General features: G+C 42.7%; 1 protein-coding gene across 1 annotated transcript; it reads right to left on the bottom strand.

Moving 5' to 3' along the window:
- Window positions 1-659: 659 nt before the first annotated feature.
- On the bottom strand, window positions 660-8,156 carry LOC308399567 (serine/threonine-protein kinase pim-2-like). The gene is made up of 10 exons (XM_080886907.1): window positions 7,985-8,156; window positions 7,704-7,883; window positions 7,271-7,459; window positions 6,911-7,005; window positions 6,778-6,825; window positions 3,375-3,596; window positions 3,113-3,293; window positions 2,847-3,023; window positions 2,320-2,757; window positions 660-830 (listed from the first exon to the last, which is right to left on the bottom strand). Exons 1-9 carry the CDS (start codon window positions 8,055-8,057, stop codon window positions 2,666-2,668), a joined length of 1,257 nt encoding a protein of 418 aa, XP_080743033.1. The 5' UTR covers window positions 8,058-8,156; the 3' UTR covers window positions 660-830; window positions 2,320-2,665.
- Between the last annotated feature and the right edge of the window lie 12,232 nt (window positions 8,157-20,388).

Consider the following 20,388-nt stretch of genomic DNA (forward strand, 5'->3'; position numbering starts at 1 on the left):
CAAAAAAGATTCTCTATCCCTGGTGATTGCTGCAACCAGCAGCACAGCAGTGAAAAAAAAAGCAGTGATCATTTGTATGTAAACAACACATGAGTTATTGGATGTGATCGCTACAGGTTATCACATCCAATATGGCAACAGCTCTTGAGCAATGTGTGCATGACATGACAAAGGTTAATAAGAGGCCTAACATTGTAGAGGGAAGCCAAAGTGTTTGAGGAGAACTCGGAAAGACACAGGCCATCACCATGGACTCAACCAAAAAGGATGAATGCATGTTGTGTGCATGCTGCATACCTATGTGTTCAAAGTAAAACGTGTGTACTGAACAGAGCATTTGCCATCCAGAAGCATTTATTGTATTTGTAATCATGCTTTTGTATCATATTTTATGAAGAAGACTAGTCAGTTGGCAATATGGCGCCACCTGTTGTCATCTTCTCTCTGCTCTGATTCCCAAATGTGGTCAAACATTAATATATAGTTTTTTATACACAAGTACTTGGAGAAACAAAGGTTTCTGGGGCAATGTGCTCATTTAAAGGCACATATAGGGCTAAGGGCTCAGTTCAAACACAGTGGGTTGTGGGGATTAATCCAGCTCCGACAAGTCTCAGGCGGATCTTACCGCTAGCAGCCCAGGAATAAAGCCCCCGAAGATCTGCCTCTTTCCGAAGACGACGGAGCAGGACAACAAAGCCGGCTCTCTTCCCCCGCTTCCTCTGACGAGGCCTCTGAAGCAAAATTGAGCTGACCGGCAAGAGTGGAGGTGAACCGGGTGCTGCGTCGCGCTCAAGCGGCGGTGGGAAAACAACGTCGTATCGTTGACTCTGAAAGTTATCCATAGCAGATTTGATCGGCAGTAACGCATGGCGATCATAAATCCGAAGGGAGATGACATCGGACAAAGCTGTAGCAAGAACACTTGCATAACATATGAAGTAAACAAACACACGGACGGAGGCAGCGGCACAGCCAAACACAGGCGCCATCTTGCTTCTTGGGACAACAACAGTAATGAAAAAATCACACAAAATATGACTCTTTTTTTTTTTTTTTTTTTTTAATAGTTTTTAACTTAAAATGGCACCAAATAGTACCCCCAAAGCAAACCTTTCGGTATGCCAACATTTCTTCAGCTATTTTCAGGGCAGGGTCGGATGATGATGAGCTACAATAAAATGCATCATGGCCTCACTTCAATTCAATTCAATTCAAGGGTCGCGGGGGGCGCTGGAGCCTATCCCAGCTGTCATAGGGCGAGAGGCGGGGTACACCCTGGACAGGTCGCCAGTCTGTCGCAGGGCCAACACACAGGGACAGACAACCATTCGCACTCACATTCACACCTAATGGCAATTTGGATTATCCAATTAACCTATCCCCACAAGCTGCATGTCTTTGGACGGTGGGAGGAAGCCGGAGTACCCAGAGGGAACCCACGCAAACACGGGGAGAACATGCAAACTCCACACAGAAAGACCCCGGCCTGATGTTGGAATTGAACTCAGGACCTTCTTGCTGTGCGGCAACAGTGCTAACCACTGTGCCACCGTGCTGCCCAATTCAATTCAATTCAATTGTATTTATATAGCGCCAAATCACAACAAAAGTCGCCTCAAGGCGCTTCATAGATACAGAGAAAAACCCAACAATCATATGACCCCCTTTGAGCAAGCACTTTGGCGACAGTGGGAAGGAAAAACTCCCTTTTAACAGGAAGAAACCTCCGGCAGAACCAGGCTCAGGGAGGGGCGGCCATCTGCTGCGACCGGTTGGGGTGAGAGAAGGAAGACAGGATAAAGACATGCTGTGGAAGAGAGACAGAGGTTAATAACAGATATACACTACATTTTCATCAATGACACTTTTCATAAAGCAAGCCTACAAAAGCCTATATGTCATGGTCCTGGGTCATTTTGACCCAGTGTTCTTAGTTTTCCTGTAGTTTTGTATTTTGTTCCTTATGTCCATTGGATTGGTTGGTTTGGTATTTGGATTCCCCCTGTGTCCATGTTTTTATTGTGGTGTTTGTTCTGGTACCGTGTTCCCATCCTTTGTGTTCTGTGTTCTCCTCATCCCCCCATATTCATCCTTCTTCTCTGCCTCTCTCTCTCTGTGCTCATCTCTGTGTACTGTGTTGTGTTTAAGGTCCACATCTTGGTGTCAGTATTTTCAGTTTCGTGTCCTCCCTGCTCGCTAATTGTCTTCAGCTGTGTTCCCCGTGTGTTCCCACTTCTCTCATTACCTTCTGTGTATTTATGTCAGAGTGTCCCTTTGTTCTGTGTTGCGTCGTCCCTCTAGGTTGTGTGCATTTACCGTGTCTTCCCAGCGCCTCAGCTTTAGTTGCTCCCAGGTTAGTTATTGTATGGCTTCTTATGTTCCTGTTAATAAAGACCTGCCTTTGAGGTCATCACCGTGTGTCTAGAGCTGTGCATTTGGGTCCTCTCTTGCCTTCACACAGCCGCCGCTTGACACTATATTTAGATGAAGGTCAGATGGAGGTCTCAGACTGCTTGCTGCTGGATTGGAAAAGAAAACACCAAAAAAGAGCCACGTGACAGCAACTGCAACATTGCTACTAAATTTGAAAAGTGACTTGTTGATGACTTGTGATGTGTTGGAGCTTTTGCTCCATAACCTTTTAGTTCATGGTGCGCAGAAATCATTTGAGCCACATGTGATTCCGAAGATCCTCCAGGGTGAAGCGGTCCTTGTAGTGCTTCCTCAGACACCCCGTCAAAAAATCCCTGCATTCTTTACAGAAATGAAATACTCTTGTTAAAGTTATCCACAAAGTTATTTCACCTTTCTTATATCAACAGCCCTTTTGGCAGAAATCTTACTGTTTGAAATGTCAGCTAAAATCGGTGGGTTTTGGTTGATGATCTTGTAGTCGCAGTCAAATGGTAACTTGTTGTGTAACAGCTGGTACATCACAACACCCAGCTGCCAGGCTGTAGTATATTCTGCAGAGCAGAAGCCGTACATGAACCACTCTGGACTATTGTAGATCCTGGTTCCTAAAACACAAAGATAAGAAGAATTAATGGGGAGGGAACATGATGTGGAGACAGTTCATGACAGCACAACGCTGTGGCTGAAAACATACCTGCGTTCCTCCTGAACCTTTGTCCCGGAGTAAACGTGACTCCACAGCCAAAATCGATGTATCGCACTCGGGGTTCCTCCGAAGATGTTTCAATTAGAATGTTGTGTGGTTTAATATCTCGGTGGAAAACCCCCTTGTTATCCATCGTAATGGCTGCGTCAACTAGTTGCTTCATTATGACCTAAAAGAAAGGAAGCCATATTTGGAGCACAGGACATTCTCTATGAAAAACTGCTGTAAGCTCCAAATGCTCGTCACTTACCTTAACATGTGTCTCTGACAGAGGTTTATCTGTAGTTTTGAGGTAATTGTCTAAGTCCATGCAATTTTCTGGTTTCTCAAAAACCATAATAAGCTCATCTTCCAGATCAAACCAGTCAAGTAGAAGTGGGGTTATACTGCTTTCCGTATCATGTGGTCCAGCCCCAACTTGTATCAGTAGCGCCACCTCCAGGGGAACATCAGTACTTTTCCCATTCCAATCCTTCAGAAGGAAAGTTACTTCAGGTCAGTATTCAGAATTTCAACAAAAGTAGCTATCAGCGTACAGACAGTTTTGAAATAGTCACAAAATGACCTGATCTTTAAAAAGCATTCTTTCCACTGAAACATGTCAGTTTAAACAATAAGGTGACCCACTGTTCATAGAATTCGACCATATTTCCTGACGATTTCACACACAACTGTGAGACCAGTCTGGTTCATGCACGGAGGAAATACGTGCCTTATGCTTGATGCCTGAGAAGGCCTGAAATAATATAAATACTAGGGCTGCCACAAACGATCATTTTGATAGTCGACTAGTCACCGATTATTTTTGCGATTAGTCGACTAATCAGATCATCCATTGGCAGTGTTGGGACTAACGCGTTATTAAGTAACGCGTTACAGTAACTACGTTATTATTGTGGTAACGAGCACAGTAACTAGTTATTATGCCAAAACCAGGAACGCGTTACTCGTTACTGGGATTTAGAGAGGCTCGTTATTCGTTACTTCGTGTGGTGGCTATCGCGGAGCTTCCACAGATTCAACAACATTAGCAAGTGGTGGAGGCCAGCAGGTGGATGAGAGGAAGGGGACGCAGGAGGAGGAGAGACCCGAAGCGGCCGCCCGTCCGAGTGTCAGGTGAACTGAACTTCAGGTAAGACGTTATGACCTGCAGTCTCTCTGGGTCAGATATGAACCAAGTTTATTTGGAGTTTATTTTCGTTATGCTGACTTTTTCGTACTGCGTGCTAGCTAGCATGACGGGGTTTCTATACAGCTGGGTGGTGCTATGTTACTGATGTTGAACTTTATTTTGTTCATATGGTTAATTATTAGAGTTTCCAACCGTCCCGTAAAAAACGGAATCATTTCGTATTCAGAGAAATTATTACGGGTTTCGTGTTGAGGTGAAAAGGAACAGTTTGTCCCGTAATTCAGCTACAATGAAAAAGACACAAAGCTGGAGTTATTCTGTGTCTTTGCTGCACAGCTGCCTCTTCTTCTCTCATCCTCTCCCCCTCCCTCTCCTGTTTCTACTTCAATCATGAAACTGATCAATGATCAGCTGATCGGCTTTTCTCTCTTGTTTATTTATCACCCACTTTGCGCCAGAAAGAGGAAACCAGCGGATGTCGCGGTAAACAACAGCAGCATGTTTAAGCTTGATCAGCTGTTGTTAGAATTTATTTAGTATTAATTTCTAGTATCAGCTGATGTTTGCTGGAGCCACAGCTGTAAACCTGCTGGTCAGGATGTCGGTTTGTATATGTGGTGAGTGGGAAACATGAAGATGAAACCAGGAGATGTCCTTACTGAATCATCAGAGCTGAACAGGTGATGGAGAAACAGGTTTACCTTTTAGGTGACATGAATGAGTTGAAGGGAAGTTATGAACTGTTTCTGAGAGACAAATAACACCAGGATCCTTTTCTAAGTAGCTGACAGCTGGTAACTGTGCAGGGGCGGATCTAGCAAAGTGTTGCCAGGGGGGCAGGTAGGGCATTAACAGGGAAAGGGGGGCACAAAGAAATACTTTCTTATTCTCATTTCAAATGTCTCGCTTTTAATAAATAATTATCTGAGTCTTACAACAAACGATTGATAGATTGATGCATATATACCATCAAGACAGTGTACATCACTGTCACAACAGTGTTTATTTGCATTCAAAGGCTTTATGATATTTGCTATAATGGTGGGCCGGTCTCTAGTCAAAATGCCCGGGCCAATTTTTTGTCCCAGTCCAGCTCTGTATGCAGCTCATCTGCAGTCTGGTGTTACCAACATCTTCCTATTCAGAAGGCAGAATTTCTGAGTTCTGAGTACAATCAAAGCACCACGACTGCAGTTTTTGTGTTGGATGTAAAAAGCGCACATGACGCTGTGACGTAGGCTATAATCATGGCGGCGGTCAACGACGGTCCAGGCGTGGGATTTCTCTCGTGGAAATATGCACATTATCTTTTCCTTTGGTAGGTGACACAGTGCACTTGTGGCAAGTAAGCAAGCTAGAAGACTGGCACTCTTGCTGGGTATCAAGTTAGCAACACATTAACAAGAGAAGTCTGAGTAAAACCAAAGTTACTTTCCCTAGTAACTAGTTACTTTAAAAGTAACGAGTAACTTGAAGTAACTGAGTTACTTTTGATGGAAGTAACTAGTAATGTAACTAAGTTACTAATTTAAAGTAACTTACCCAACACTGTCCATTGGACGTAAAACTACAGCTTATTGCACCAGCAGTATCTGCTCTTATATAACTATCATTAGCTTACAGCTTTAAGTGTTTAAGGTCTGTGCTAACTAAAAATAAAGACAAGATGATAGTTTATTAAAGTTTAATGAAATTTGCAGATTGTTTCGGTGAAGTTTAATAAACTCCTTGCTATCTAAAATATAACAGGACACTGGAGTATATTCTCGAGCATCTCACACTTCTGATAATCAGTTGTCTGCTTGATGTTTATTCAGCTGTGTAAAAACTATAACTTTAATCTCAGACAAACTGATTTACTCAGGAACAAATAAAATACTAAAGAAAGCCAAACAATAACATTTTAAGTTATCTAAGTGACTCATATATATTTAACCTGAGTAGCGAAAGACGGCGGTGGGTTTGAAAACGATTTGCGGGGAGTCCGGTGTTCTCACGGCGCTAGTGAGCCTAGCCCCCGGCTCGCTAACGAGCTAGTGGGTAACAGATGTCTCCGAAAACGTCGGAGCGCTTTTGAAAATATGTGGTGTCCTGATAAACTGAGCAGATATTTGAGGTTTACACAGCTACATTCTCGCCTGAAAATATGTTAAACGTTTATTTTGTGACCCAGAAAGAATAATAAGAGTAAAGTTAAAACTAACTAGCTGCCGCCATTGTTGGAAACTGCGCTGGGCCGCGCTATGAATTCTGGGACACAGCTGCTTCTTCTTCTTCTTCGGGGTTTAACGGTAGCTGACATCCTTGTACATGCAATGCTGCCATCTTCTGTTTCAGTCCGTTATTACACTCTTAAATCCTGCCACTTACTCCTGCGTCTTTTGTGATCTTACAAAGCTTCAAACGACGCGTCGACTATTAAATCAGTCGTCGACGATTTTGATAGTCGACGTAATCGTGACTAGTCGACAAATCGTGGCAGCCCTAATAAATACCTGCTGGAATAAGAAAAGACGCTTACCATTGTTGTGCGCGCAAGTCTGCGCTGTTGAACATGTTTGATTGCCACCTGCATTAAAGACATTTTCTGGGTTAGAGAAGTACAAACAGGAATAAACTGAAGATCTGTGAAATGCAAATGTAAGAAGCCATACTGGAAAACTGTCTTTTATGCGTATTCCAGAAAACACGGTGGCAAAGCCTCCATGACCCAGCACCTCCAGCTCTTGATATTTTTCCAGGAAGTCTTCTGCAGACACACAGGAAAAACATACAGGTTATGACTTGTTACACAGAAAACAGCTGGCACAGTCCTATAGAGCTTTGTTATAACATTTCTATTAATTGGTAAATAGCAGCTACATTTTAGCAGATTAGTAGGTAGGTAACGTCACTACTGCCCAGAGTGTCTCTTATTGTCGATTGGTCCCACAGGAATCAAACCCAATCTCAAACCCCAGGACAAATTCTAAAGGATCTTGTGATCCAGCTCAGAAATATTGCCATTATCTTACCTTTTCTGTCAGTGCCGGATATCCTCGGTGAGTCACATGTTTCAGAGGGTTCCTGGGTGGGACTCTCCTCTGGGCTTGTTGTCCTGCTTTTTTTGCTGGATGGTCCCTCAGATTCGTCACTAGTGCTCTTCCGTTTGTTGCTCCTCTTAATTATACTAGAGTCGCTTGAAGGCACTATGAGAAGGCCAACTAAAATGGAAAAAGTAGTTTGACTTTAAGCATTTTCAGTCCAACTCTGTGTCAACTGCTTTCTACTGACTTTCTAAGGTCTGGCAATCGTGCATTAAAGCAATAACTGCACACTGAAAATCAACACAAAGAAGGCTAAATGAACCAACTACAAAGTTAAAGACCGTTAAGTACACAGTTAAAGTCACAAAATAAACTACATAGCCAAGATAATGTCACAGCTAAAACAGGTCTTATCACTTACATTTCAAACTGGATTCCCCAGAAACAAAGTGGCTGGGACCCGGTTTTGGACCTCCACTGCTTTTGCTTTTTTTGGGGGATTTGTCCAGTCTTTCAGGTAAGTCCCTTCTCTTTCTTCCCTCTATTCTTCCATCTGGAGTCATCTTCACCAGTGTGGAGATGCAAGGCTCTGTTTGGTGTCCTGAAATCAACAAAAGATGATTTTGTTTAAGTCAAATTCAGTTGCCTCAAATAAAAACCCAGAAGCATGCATAATTACCATATGAATCCCATTTGACTTACCTAGAGGGTTATTCAGATCCACAGGACGTGGTGCAGTATAAGTTGGCCAAGACTTTGACATTGTGTGATTCATTTAGGTTAATTTAGTTTCAGGATTTCACTCTTCACTCTGCAAAGATGCAATGAGCTGTGTGTGAGAACTATGATCTTTAGTGTCTTATAACAATGTCTTATAACAACGAGGTGATGACATCACAAGATTTTGGAATTCTTGGTTTCCATAGCTACAGAACATCAGCCTGGGCTAGGCAGTAGTTTCTGGTGAAGGCAAAGTTCTGTAAAGATTTATTTAGGGGTGCAATATTGCAAAAACTGTAGCGCAGCTGCATAAATGCATGTTTATAGAGGGCTGCTTCAAGGTGGGAACTGTGCTTCTACAACAAAGGCCATAAAACTAGTTAGGAACAAGCAATGGATATTATAGATAATATTGTAGCTATTATACCAACAAGAAGGACTCTCTTTGGGCAGCATTTACTTGTAAGGCAGTAGTGAAGGCTAATGGATAGCTTTGCAGGCTAAAAGCTAGCAGCACAGGTTAAGTCAAAATTCACTTGATTTCAGTTTTATTTACAGCACCAAATCACAAAAACAGTTGCCTAAAGGTGCTGGAATGTGTTGACTGATCTATAAATCGTATCTGTGCGCATTATTGTGACTAGTTACTCACTAAATGTATGAGCAGTATTGGATGTAATGCATAATAAAATTATGCGTTACTGTGATGAGGTTATATTTTTCAAGGTTCAAAGGCTATAGAAAGAAAGCACGTGTAGCCCAGTGAATTTGAACTTCCACAGTTATTCTTTTTCCTTTCCTGCCTAATGTATTTTCTTATAATTTCTCAATAATTTATTTGCTCTGTTTTACCTAACCTCCGACTGTCTTGGTGAGTGTTGTGGAAGTTAGTATTGTTAGCTGATGTAACAAGCATGGTACCTGCTTCCCAACTCTATCGGTGTGGGTTTTTTTCTTTTTTTCTTTAACCGCTGGTTGTTCATATTTATGTTCCACTTGTATACCTCATCTGTTTGTATGTTGTATACTCACTGATTGTTCAATAAAGTTCTTGTTAAAATTACACACATATATATATATATTAGGGGTGCAACAATACACAAAATTCACGGTTCGGTTTGATACTTTGGTGTCACGGTTCGATATTTTTTCGATACAAAAAAAATGTTCATGCCTTTTTAATTTGTCATTTATTAAAATTATAAATATATATTTTAACTCAAAAGTACAGTTTTTAAATTTAACCCTAACCCTTGTGCGTGTTTTTTATTTTGACAGCGAATGCGCACCTGCGGACCACTTATGTGCAGCCCTGGTTATTTAGCTCGTCATATCGCAGCCACAGAAATTCTTTTGTCCATGAAACCATAAAGCTGCACTTTCTTTTTGCCTTATAGTCTGATTTGTCATAACTTCTCCGTTTTGTGGTAAGCTTTTCTTTGGCTGTCACTTCTTCACCCTGACCTGTCTTATTTGGCTCAGCAGAACTAAAATATATATCCTGCTGCTTTTACACGCGCACTCACATAACGCTCAGCGATTCTCTGCGCGATCAACCTCTCACATGTTTAAGCTGCGGGAGATTTCACTTGTCATGTTTGCATAGTAAGCTAACGATTGATAAGACGATGTCAGAGGAATTGGTGCACAAATTATCATCACTCACCAATCAGTGCTGTCGCTCTCTATACACAGTTCATGCGATTGCAAAGTGAAAGCAAAAAACAAGCGCAAATTCAAATGCGATTTCAATATGTCACATATTGACAGTGTCTCACCGATGCCAATGACGTAATTACCCAGCTACATTTCAGAAAGAATGCAAAAGCATTGACATATATTTTTCCTTCCTACGATAGGCCGACGGGCAGGGCAGAGATAGATTTTGGTAGCCCGACTGGAAAAATCGCTAGCCCCAGGATATTATATTATCTATAATATCACTCATCTTTGGAAAAGAGAGTTTATTACAGAGAAATGGCTCTTTCCAAAATAAAAGCTATACTATACGCTTCTTCTGGGCTATATTCTCAGCAGCATATTAAACATATCAGGTCCCCATAAGGAGAATCCTGTGCTAACGGCTGTCTAAACGACTCGGGTAAAGTTTGTAGCATGCGTACTTGTTGTTTTTGTCTGCTTCCACTTGTCTTTGCACTAGGATGATGTCGGCGTAAATGTGCAGTCATATTCGTTGTGTTCCCACTAGTGCTTTCAGGTTAATCTCGTTGAAATGACCTTAACGCCACAACACGGCAAATCTCCATTAACGTGCATGGGGCTAGACGGCCAACACGTTAACGAGCTAACTGCGCTAACACGCTAGCTCCCACCCATGTAATTGAGCATTGAGTGGCACATCCAACATACTGTTTTACTTTAGTCCATGACGCGCTTACCTTCAGGGTCATACGTCACATGAAAACCAAAATAATTCCAAACGCCAGATCTGAATGAGGATGGGGGAGGTTCAATTTGCCATGTTGCAAGGAGAGCTTAACTTCTGTCTTGCTAGCTTGCCCTGCGCTCTTCCTTCTGACGATGCTGTCTGTGTTGAGCGCTCAGTGGATCTGCGCTCAACAGTGCAGCCTAGGCGGAGTAGTCGAACACAGATTCACTGAGCGCTCAGCACAGACAGAAGGAAAGTTGATAAAATAAATTACAAATTTTGTATTGTTCGATACATATGCGTACCGAACCGAAAGCACTGTATCGAACGGTTCAATATCGATACGAATATCGTTGCAGTCCTAATATAAATATATATATATACATACATACATATATATATATACAGGGCCGGCCCGTGGCATAGGCCGTATAGGCAAATGCTAAGGGCGCCGTCCATCAGGGGGCGCCACGCCAGTGCCACAAATGTTGAAAAAAAAAAAAAAAAAGTTGGTACTATTATTTCTAAATACAAAAAATAATCCCACGTTAATTAAAATGCAGAGTAAAGCTTATTTAATAGAAATATTATTTGTTACAACATTACGCCCCCCCCTCGCACGGTGCGCCCCCTCCCTCCCCGTATCATGGTTCCTTTTGGACGTCGCCACATCAAAAAATCAACACAAGATGTCAAAACGGCCAAAACTGTCAGGTGCCCAGGGAAGAAAAAAGAGAAAAGAAGGGGAGGAGAAACGAGAAAAAGACAGAGGTAGGTAACGTTAGCCTACATGAAATTATTTGTCTGAATGTGATAGTAACCTAAATTTTTAGCATTAAGCTAATGTTACATGATTCACTAATTGCTAATCAATAAATAGCTAGTTAACTGTTTTAACGTCAGTTAATATTGTGGAGGGGGCTAAATTGTTATGGAAAATAATAATGTAATGTTAGGTAATTACAGTACTCCCACCATTCCTCATTTGTATTCATCTTTTAAGCAGGTGTTTTTTGTTTACATTGTTATTGCCTTCTGGTTAGCTAACGTTTACCCTGCAGGTAATAGTCACTTTTCCACCCCTGTATATATTATAGTTGTAAGCCTAGTTGTTAAAGTGCACATCATTAATGCTAATTAAGCAATATCACATGAGAGGGAATGCTGTTTTTTAATATGAGCACTGCTGTGATTCGGTCAAAGATAATCATAACATAACATTCTCATATGATATTATACTGTTACTTTGCATTCTGCCATTCAGCATTTCACTGTAATGATGACAATAAATTGAATCTAATCTAATTTGCATAAGAGTTAACATCATACATATATCTCTCTGGTTTTTCATTTATATTATATCATTTCATTTTATTCCTGGAATCATATGTTTTTATTATTAGACTTTAATTCTCAGTGGTGTCACATACTCCTCTCTTCAGATGCACTGTTGAAGTTTCTAAATCCCACCCCTGGGCCATCTACCACATCTACCGCTGCTGCCTCCACTTCAGCAGCACAACCCACCAGTGATGCAGCATCAGCAGCACAACCCAGCCATGATGCAGCAGCATCAAGCGGCCTTCCTGTTGCCTCCACCTCAGCAGCACAACCCACCAGTTAAAGTCATACTGGTTTATTTAATATCTTGTTTTGTGCAGTGCCTTATTTATATTGTATTTTTAATTTATTTTATCCAACTTGTTGACACGCTTTATTGTGTTTATGTATGTTATTCATATATTTTTTTATCTTGTTAATTATTCTGATTGTGAATTTGCTTTCTTTAAGCTAAAAAAAAAAAAGGTCAAAGACAAAGCTATTCGGTTTCTTGTGAGTACATACACTACACTGCCGATGTAGGGGGGCGCCACCTAAAATCTTGCCTAGGGCGCCTGTGTATATGTAGCAGCTTTTAGGCAGGGATGACTCCGAGAGTTGCTTTCTCACTGCATATGTTTTATTTCACAATCAGATCGATAACAAAAACATACAGCAGCTCCTCTCCAACTCCTAGCCCTTCGCTGCGGTGGAAAAAGAACGACTCCAATCCCCTTCAAGGAACATACGTACAAAAGAGTTTTCCTGACACACCAATGGGGCGTTCAATGCCATCTTGTAAATATGAGTACTCTGGCAGAATAACTGTTCAAATGAAAAATACACCAGAACAAACAAGCAAACAAAAAAAAGAAGTGTGGGGTACCTTTGAACCAATGAACAAAGTATAACAATTTATACTTTTTAACATAACCCGGCCCCGTCAATATGTGTATCTCTCACACTCTCCCCCACTCGAGAAATGTCGTCCCGACATAAATGTACCTTATAATCTACAATCCATAGAGAACAATAGAGTGGCATGGACTATTTACCAGGTTACATTACACCTTTTTATTTTTAAGTTACCCAAACTACCGTGCACTGTAGTTGTGTATACTCCTGATATAATCAGTTTAGCTTTCTTTTTTTGTTTTTAGTCCAACATTCAATCTATCAAATTACCATGCTATTTGTACTCTCCTGTAAGGGCATTAACTTTGTCCACATCTCATCTGAACACTAAGCATCTTCCCTTTACTCATACACATGTTCGGCCTGCAATCCATGTGTCACGATATTTCAATCAACATAGGTACATTTGTTACAATCTGAAATAGGGGTACCAAGTGTAAACATTATATCTTCCTCTTTTACCAAGGTCGCCAGTAACCTTGAATATTCACACATTTGGTGGCCACTATTCTTTCTTCAAGACTTGGTTGTCCAAGTTTACTATAGGTCAAAGTCTGTGGTCTCCTCCTTTCTCTCTTTGGGTATGGACTTGGCTGGTCTGTTTCCAAAGCCTCTTCGACATCAGAGCTGCTGTCCACCTCCCCTGCACCCACAATAGCCACATCCTCTGGTTCCATATTGTCCATTTTCTCCTCATCAGCTTGGCTGGGGTCCCCCTGGCCATTTCCTGACATGTGAGGAAGCTCATCTGGCTCACCCCTGTCCCTTAGTGGCATAAACTCTGCCGCTGTGGGGTCCAATGTAGGTGAACACTGAGGCTCAGGATAAGGCCAGGTGAAAACCGCATCAGAAAACTCATCGGTGTCCTCCTCCTCCTCACTCCCCACTTGTGTCGGAGTCATGCATGTTTGTTCCCGTTTGTTATAATGTCTTTTCCTTGTTTTAGTACTAGTTACAGTTGCCTCCTTATCTGCTGGGAGCGGAAGAAAATCGCAAGGCAACAACATATTCCTGTGCAAAATCCTTGTCCTGCCTTTACCATTCTCTGGCTCTAACTCAAACACAGGACTGTCCTCTCCCTTTTGTTTTTTAATGATGTAGATGTTGTCTTCCCAATAGGAGCAGATTTTACCTGGCCCACCCCTCTCCACAACATTTCTAACAAGGACACGACTCCCTATTTGAAGTGGTGGACCATGCACACTTTTGTTGTACTGCCTTTTACCTCGGTCAGCTGACTTAGCTGCATTTTTGGAGGCGACAGTGTAAGCTTCAGCCATTCTCCTTCTCCATCTGTCCACATAGTCCTGGTAGGAGCCTGAACTGTCCTCCTGCTCAATGCCAAAGAGAAGGTCAACCGGTAACCGTGGTGACCTACCAAACATTAGGAGAAAAGGAGGGTAGCCAGTGGCCTCATTAACAGTACAATTGTAGGCATGTACAACTTTATGGAGGTGGCTTTTCCAGTCTCTTTTCTGTTCCTCTGTTAGTGTTCTTAACATCGAGAGCAAGGTCCTGTTGAATCTTTCGGTCTGCCCATTTCCTTGTGGGTGATAAGGAGTAGTGTGTGACCCTTTAACACCAGCCAGTTCTTTTAAATGGTGCAACAGTCTATTCTCAAACTCTCGCCCCAAATCGTGGTGTAATTTTTCTGGAAAACCAAACCTGAGACAATAATCATTGAATAGTTTTTCTGCTACAGTCTTAGCTGACTTATTTGTAGTTGCGTAGGCCTGAGCGAAGCGGGTGTAGTGGTCCATAACTACAAGTATGTATTCACACCCCCCCTTGCATTGCTCCAGGTGCAAAAAGTCAACTGAAACCAACTGAAATGGATGAGTGGTCTCTATGCTCAACATAGGTGCCCGTGCCTGTCTGTTTGGCTTCCTCTGTTTGAGACACTCACAAACATTACTGGCATCTTAGGCCAGAAGAAACGATCCCTAACTAAATTTAGGGTCCTTTCTGATCCCAAGTGACCCATCTGTTTGTGTAGTTCATTGAGCACTAGTGGGTGGTAAACTGAGGGGAGAACTAGTTGTTTTTTGTGTCGAGTCTCTCTGAACATAGTTCCATCCTCTCTGATTTTTAGTTTGCTCCACTCTCTAGCCAATGCTTTAAACTCAGTGCTCTCAGTTTTAATTTCCTGTGTGGTGGGCCTTTTGTTTTGCACTACAGACTCGTACATTTTACCTATCACGGGGTCTTGCCGCTGTGCTGCACAGATTTCCTCTCTCGGTATTGGCTGAATCATGTCCAGCAGTTCCTCTGCTTGTGTTTGATGCTGAAGGGTGTGGAAGGAGACAGCGTTAAACATTAGAGCTTCTGTTTGCTGCACTAATATGCCCTGCTGTGAGGCTGCAACCACGTCCTGGCTAACCGTCTGTGTACAGCAGTTCATATAGTCCTCAAAATCGAGGGGCATCCTGGATAAAAAATCTGCATCTGCATTTGTTTTTCCTGGCCTGTATTTTATCGTAAAGTTGAAATCTGCGAGCTCAACCACCCAACGCTGACCTGATGCATTCAACTTTGCTGTCGTTAACACATAGGTGAGTGGATTATTATCTGTATAAACCACAAAAGATGGCGCATGCAGCAAATAATCTCTGAAGCGCTCACAGACAGCCCATTTGAGAGCTAAAAACTCCAGTTTGCCAGCATGCATATGGTAATTTTTTTCTGGCGGCGTTAACGTTCTAGATCCATAAGCTATGACTCTTAACTTGCCATTACTGCGCTGGTAGAGCACTGCTCCTAACCCTGCTTGAGAAGCATCAGTATGAAGCACAAATGGTTGGTTTAGATCAGGGTAGCCTAGGATCGGAGGACTGGCCAGTTTATTGACTAAGTAAGACAAAACCTGATGGTGTGACTCTGTCCATTTCACAGGGGCTGATGAAGGCAACTGTCCTTTAGCCTGTTTGTTTTTCTCCTTCCTTCTCTTGTTCTGTGTTTTTAAGTCCTGTGGGCTACTTTTAGCATTTGTTTGGGCTGCTAGCAGTTCATACAAAGGTTTGGCGATACGTGAAAAGTCCTGTATATAGGCTCTATAATAAGATAGGAAGCCCAAAATCTGTCTCACTTCCCCCACTGTACTAGGGTGTTTCTCTTTAAGTGACATCACGGAGGCGACCTCTGCTGGATCCATACTATGGCCATCTTTTGACACCACTCTACCCAAAAACCTGACCTTAGGCTTGAACAGTTCACATTTCTTAGCAGTAAGTTTGACCCCATGTCTCTGATACCTTTGTAGCACGGCTCTTACATGCTCAACATGGTCCTCAAAAGATTTACTGTGGACCAAATTGTCATCAAGGTACGGTAGACAGATATCATCACGCAGACCCCAAAGACACTCCTCCATGCTCCTCTGGAACTCTGCTGGGGCGGGGCTGAGTCCAAATGGGATTCTAACCCACTGGTATAAACCCCAGGGGGTGATGAATGCAGTGAGTGGCTGACTGTCTTCGTCTAGGAATCCTTGATGATAAGCCTTTCCCTGGTCTAGTACTGTAAACCAGGAGCTACCAGTAAGGCTGTCCAACATGTCCTGTATCCTGGGAATAGGATGTCTGTCAGGCACCGATTTGCGATTAAGTTCTCGATAATCCACACAAAGTCTGGGGTCACCGGACTTTTTCCTAACACAGACTATCGGTGACGAATAAGGCGACTTGGATTTCGTGACCCACCCCCTATTGATCAAGTCTTGCAGGTAAGCTTTTACTTCCTGATGCAGAGGTTTAGGCACACTATTGTAAGTCTTTTGAACTGGTGTTTGGTTGTTGAGAGTGATGTGCATCCGAAGACTAGGAATGCAGCCTACATCATTTTCGTCTTTTGCAAAAGCTTTGCATTCCTCCCTGAGCATCAGCCTCACCGCCGACTGTTGCCCACTCGTTAGATGGTCTAGAACTACAGGAGGATCCCAAACACCACTTGTCTCACCTGTGGGGGCTAATGGGACTTCAACACCTGCATCGTCTGCTGTTTTAGTTGTTGGAGTTTCTACAGGTTTTAGGGCAGCTGGGTATATTGCTTTTACGCCCTCAATGTGCCCCAGGACAACACGCGGATCTACAGAAATATTATGGCATGTGGTATTTGTGACAGATGCTGGGACCATGGCTGAGTTGCCCCTTTTTACTTTAAACAATACTTCCTGCAAATGAAGCCCCCCAGGCAGGCTGGGGTTCAGAACAGGACAAAATAACATTACAGTGTCCTCGTCACCCTGTATGCGTGTGCGACAGCGAATGGTAGTAGCTTCACTAGGGCCTAAAACAACTTTACTCCGCCCTGTCTTGACTTGGATCTCTTCCGCGGCTGTTCGATGTGTCTCTATCAACTGGATAAAAGTCTTAGCAGATCCGACGTCAATACCAAAAGCACTACTCACAATATTTGCAGCACAGTCACTGTTTTTAACACCCTGTTGTTTAAGTTGCTCGTTGATGATTTCTTCTATAACATTGTATCCAATAATGGGATCCTGAGCTACATTTGGGTCACTTGAGACCAATACAGGCACTAGGAGACTAGAGCTGGTCGTCTCCACCCCCGTCAGTCTAAACTCTACAGGGACCCACCCCATAAATGGTATCTCTGTCTGATTAGCTGCGAGCCCATTTAATGGTTCTGGACCTAAGAGTTCATCTATCCCCCTGATAGTGGTGTGAGGTAAGTGCTTGACTCTCCAGTTCTCATTTATTACGGTAGCCTGTGCACCCGTGTCCCACAATGCGGTGACTGGTACATTGTCAAAAGTGCATCTCACCATTTTTCGTCTACCAATCAGTTTCACCAGTTTTTGTCCTTGCTTATCTGATAGAAGGTCAGAATATCCCATGTATGACAAACACCCCTTTTTCTCTCTTTCCCTCAAATGTTGTTCAACTAGCCTCACCGCTTTACATACATGTTTGTGATGGTGCCAGTGTTGTCCCTGACAGGCTTTAGAACAGTAACTGACAGATGAGCAGCCTGCACACCTCTGGAGTGGGGTGCTGACCGACTCTCTCTGGTGGCAGCAACCACAGCGGCGGGACTCCTGATGTGGCGGTGGGGTCACTGCTGGTCCCGTGGCAGTGGCCCTCTGGCGTTTCCCTGCAGCTGAAGTGGAGCTCGGCATCCTCTGGAGATGTGGCCGGGCTGGCCACACTTAAAGCAGTGGGTGCAGTTGTCTCCCTCTCCGTTGCTCTGGCAGGTCCTGCAGCCTTTCTTCCTCCGGGTGTCCGCGGCAGCATCTGATGTCCTCTTTGTAGTCTGCGACTTGCCAGCATTCAGGGAAGCAAGAACCATCTGCCTCACCTCTGCAACCTCGTTCCTCAGCTCTTTCACCAGGTCGTGCATTTCGGGTGGAGGATGATTTTTCTTGTCTTCCTTGGTGGCGGGGATCTGTGAGTTGCTGCGTGGTTCATCCCTAGTATGTAGCTCATTGATTCTTGGTGGTTTTGTATTGTTCCTCTTTAACTTGTTCAGTCTTTCTGTCTCGAGATTGGCAGCCTCATTTAGTTTCTCAATCAGCATTTCATCAGTCACATCTGGGTTGTCAAGAAGGGCTTTAATCTGGAACTTTATGTTGTCATTTTGCAGCCCAGTACCCACTGATCTCAAAAACGTCCTTTTTACCAGGTCCCGACTGTAGTGTTCTGCTTCTTTGTCCTTGGATGCGTACAGGAGGCGATCTTTAAGCTCAATGGCTCTGAATAAAAAGTCTTGAGCTGACTCTTTTGGATCTTGGGAAATATTTATCAGTTTTTGGTACAAATCAGATGTGTCATCTTCTCTGTAATGTCCTTTTAATATTGTCTTTAACTGTGTGAGTGTCAAATCAGTCTTTATTTCAAGCATATCACGCAGTTTGAGACCTGGATTGATGGTTCTTATCACTGCTTCAATAACTTCTGACTCACTGTGGCCTTTGCGGAGTCCATTTTCCATCTGATGCAGCAGGTTGGTATAGGACAGCCGATCGCGCTGCCCTCCCTCACCTATTTGGCCACAGATGCGAAACTCCCTGCGAATTGTCACCTCTGGTACTTTAGAAGACGGCAGGTTCTGGCCGAGGCTCGGGGCAGCGTCTGCCATCTTGAGTTTCTGCCCTATCGCTCTAATTTCTTCCTGCAGCTTGTCATACTTGTCTCTTTCGTCTGGAGGGTGGGAAAAATCACTCTCGGCCGCATTGTCTTTAGCTTTATATTCGCCCAAAAATGATAGAAGTTCCTTCACAAACTGTACAGCATCGTATGGTGTATAACTGTTTTCCACCTCGTCCAGTTTATGTTCTATAACTTTCATCAGTTGGCGTCTGGAAGTGTCTTTTGTAGGCTCATCTAGCGGTGTAGCAAAGCCTTTCACATTATAACCCACTTCTATGAGCTGATCACGACTTAGCTGGCAGAGTTTGGCGGTGATCTTATCTCGTAGGGCTTCTACCTCCATTGTGGGTACTCACAAGCTTGTCTTTAGCCCGTCAGATTTCAGGTCCGGTGCTTGGAGAAAGGTTTTTCTTCAGCGCTGCGGTAGCGCTAACGTTAGCCGCTAATGGCGCTAACCAGGCTTCTGCTTCACTCTCGTGCTGGAAGTTCTTCAAACCTTCCTCCTGGCTGGCTCGCCATGATATGTAGCAGCTTTTAGGCAGGGATGACTCCGAGAGTTGCTTTCTCACTGCATATGCTTTATTTCACAATCAGATCGATAACAAAAACATACAGCAGCTCCTCACCAACTCCTAGCCCTTCGCTGCGGTGGAAAAAGAACGACTCCAAATCCCCTTCAAGGAACATACGTACAAAAGAGTTTTCCTGACACACCAATGGGGCGTTCAATGCCATCTTGTAAATATGAGTACTTTTGAACCGATGAACAAAGTATAACAATTTATACTTTTTAACATAACCCGGCCCCGTCAATATGTGTATCTCACACACACACACACACACACACACACACACACACACACACACATATATATATATATATATATATATATATATATATATATATATATATATATATATATATATATATATATATATATAAAACACCCAGCACGCCCCTGCGGGCGGTTTATCCTTCAAGCTCGGGTCCTCTACCAGAGGCCTGGGAGCTTGAGGGTCCTGCGCAGTATCTTAGCTGTTCCCAGGACTGCGCCTTCTGGACAGAGATCTCCGATGTTTTTCCCGGGATCTGCTGGAGCCACTCGCCTAATATATATATATATATATATATATATATATATATATATATATATATATATATATATATATATATATATATATACATACATATATATATATATATATATATATACATATATATATATATATATATATATATATATATATATATATATATATATATACATACATACATATATATATATATATATATATATATATATATATACATACATATATATATATATATACATATATATATATATATATATATATATATATATATATATAACTTTTGCCCATAGCACAAGTCACCATCAAGTGCGGGATCTACCAAGGAGATGCTCTGTCCCCACTGCTGTTCTGCATAGGCCTGAACCCCCTCAGTGAGATCATTAACAAGACTGGCTACGGATACCGACTACAGAACGGAGCAGTTGTCAGCCACCTCCTGTACATGGATGACATCAAGCTGTATGCCAAGAGTGAACGAGACATCGATTCACTGATCCACACTACCAGGCTATACAGCAATGACATTGGAATGTCGTTCGGACTGGAGAAGTGTAGTCGGA

Source organism: Rhamphochromis sp. 'chilingali' (genome assembly GCF_963969265.1).
Source record: "Rhamphochromis sp. 'chilingali' genome assembly, chromosome: 7".
NCBI lineage: Eukaryota > Metazoa > Chordata > Actinopteri > Cichliformes > Cichlidae > Rhamphochromis > Rhamphochromis sp. 'chilingali'.

Excerpts from the sequence above, each read along its gene's own strand:
- LOC308399567 (XM_080886907.1), bottom strand. The coding sequence starts at position 8,057 with ATGAATCACACAATGTCAAAGTCTTGGCCAACTTATACTGCACCACGT. Across the intron at positions 3,024-3,112 it reads AAGGTTCAGGAGGAACGCAG|GAACCAGGATCTACAATAGT; the intron begins GTATGTTTTCAG and ends TTTGTGTTTTAG. Across the intron at positions 2,758-2,846 it reads TTTAGCTGACATTTCAAACA|AATGCAGGGATTTTTTGACG; the intron begins GTAAGATTTCTG and ends ATTTCTGTAAAG.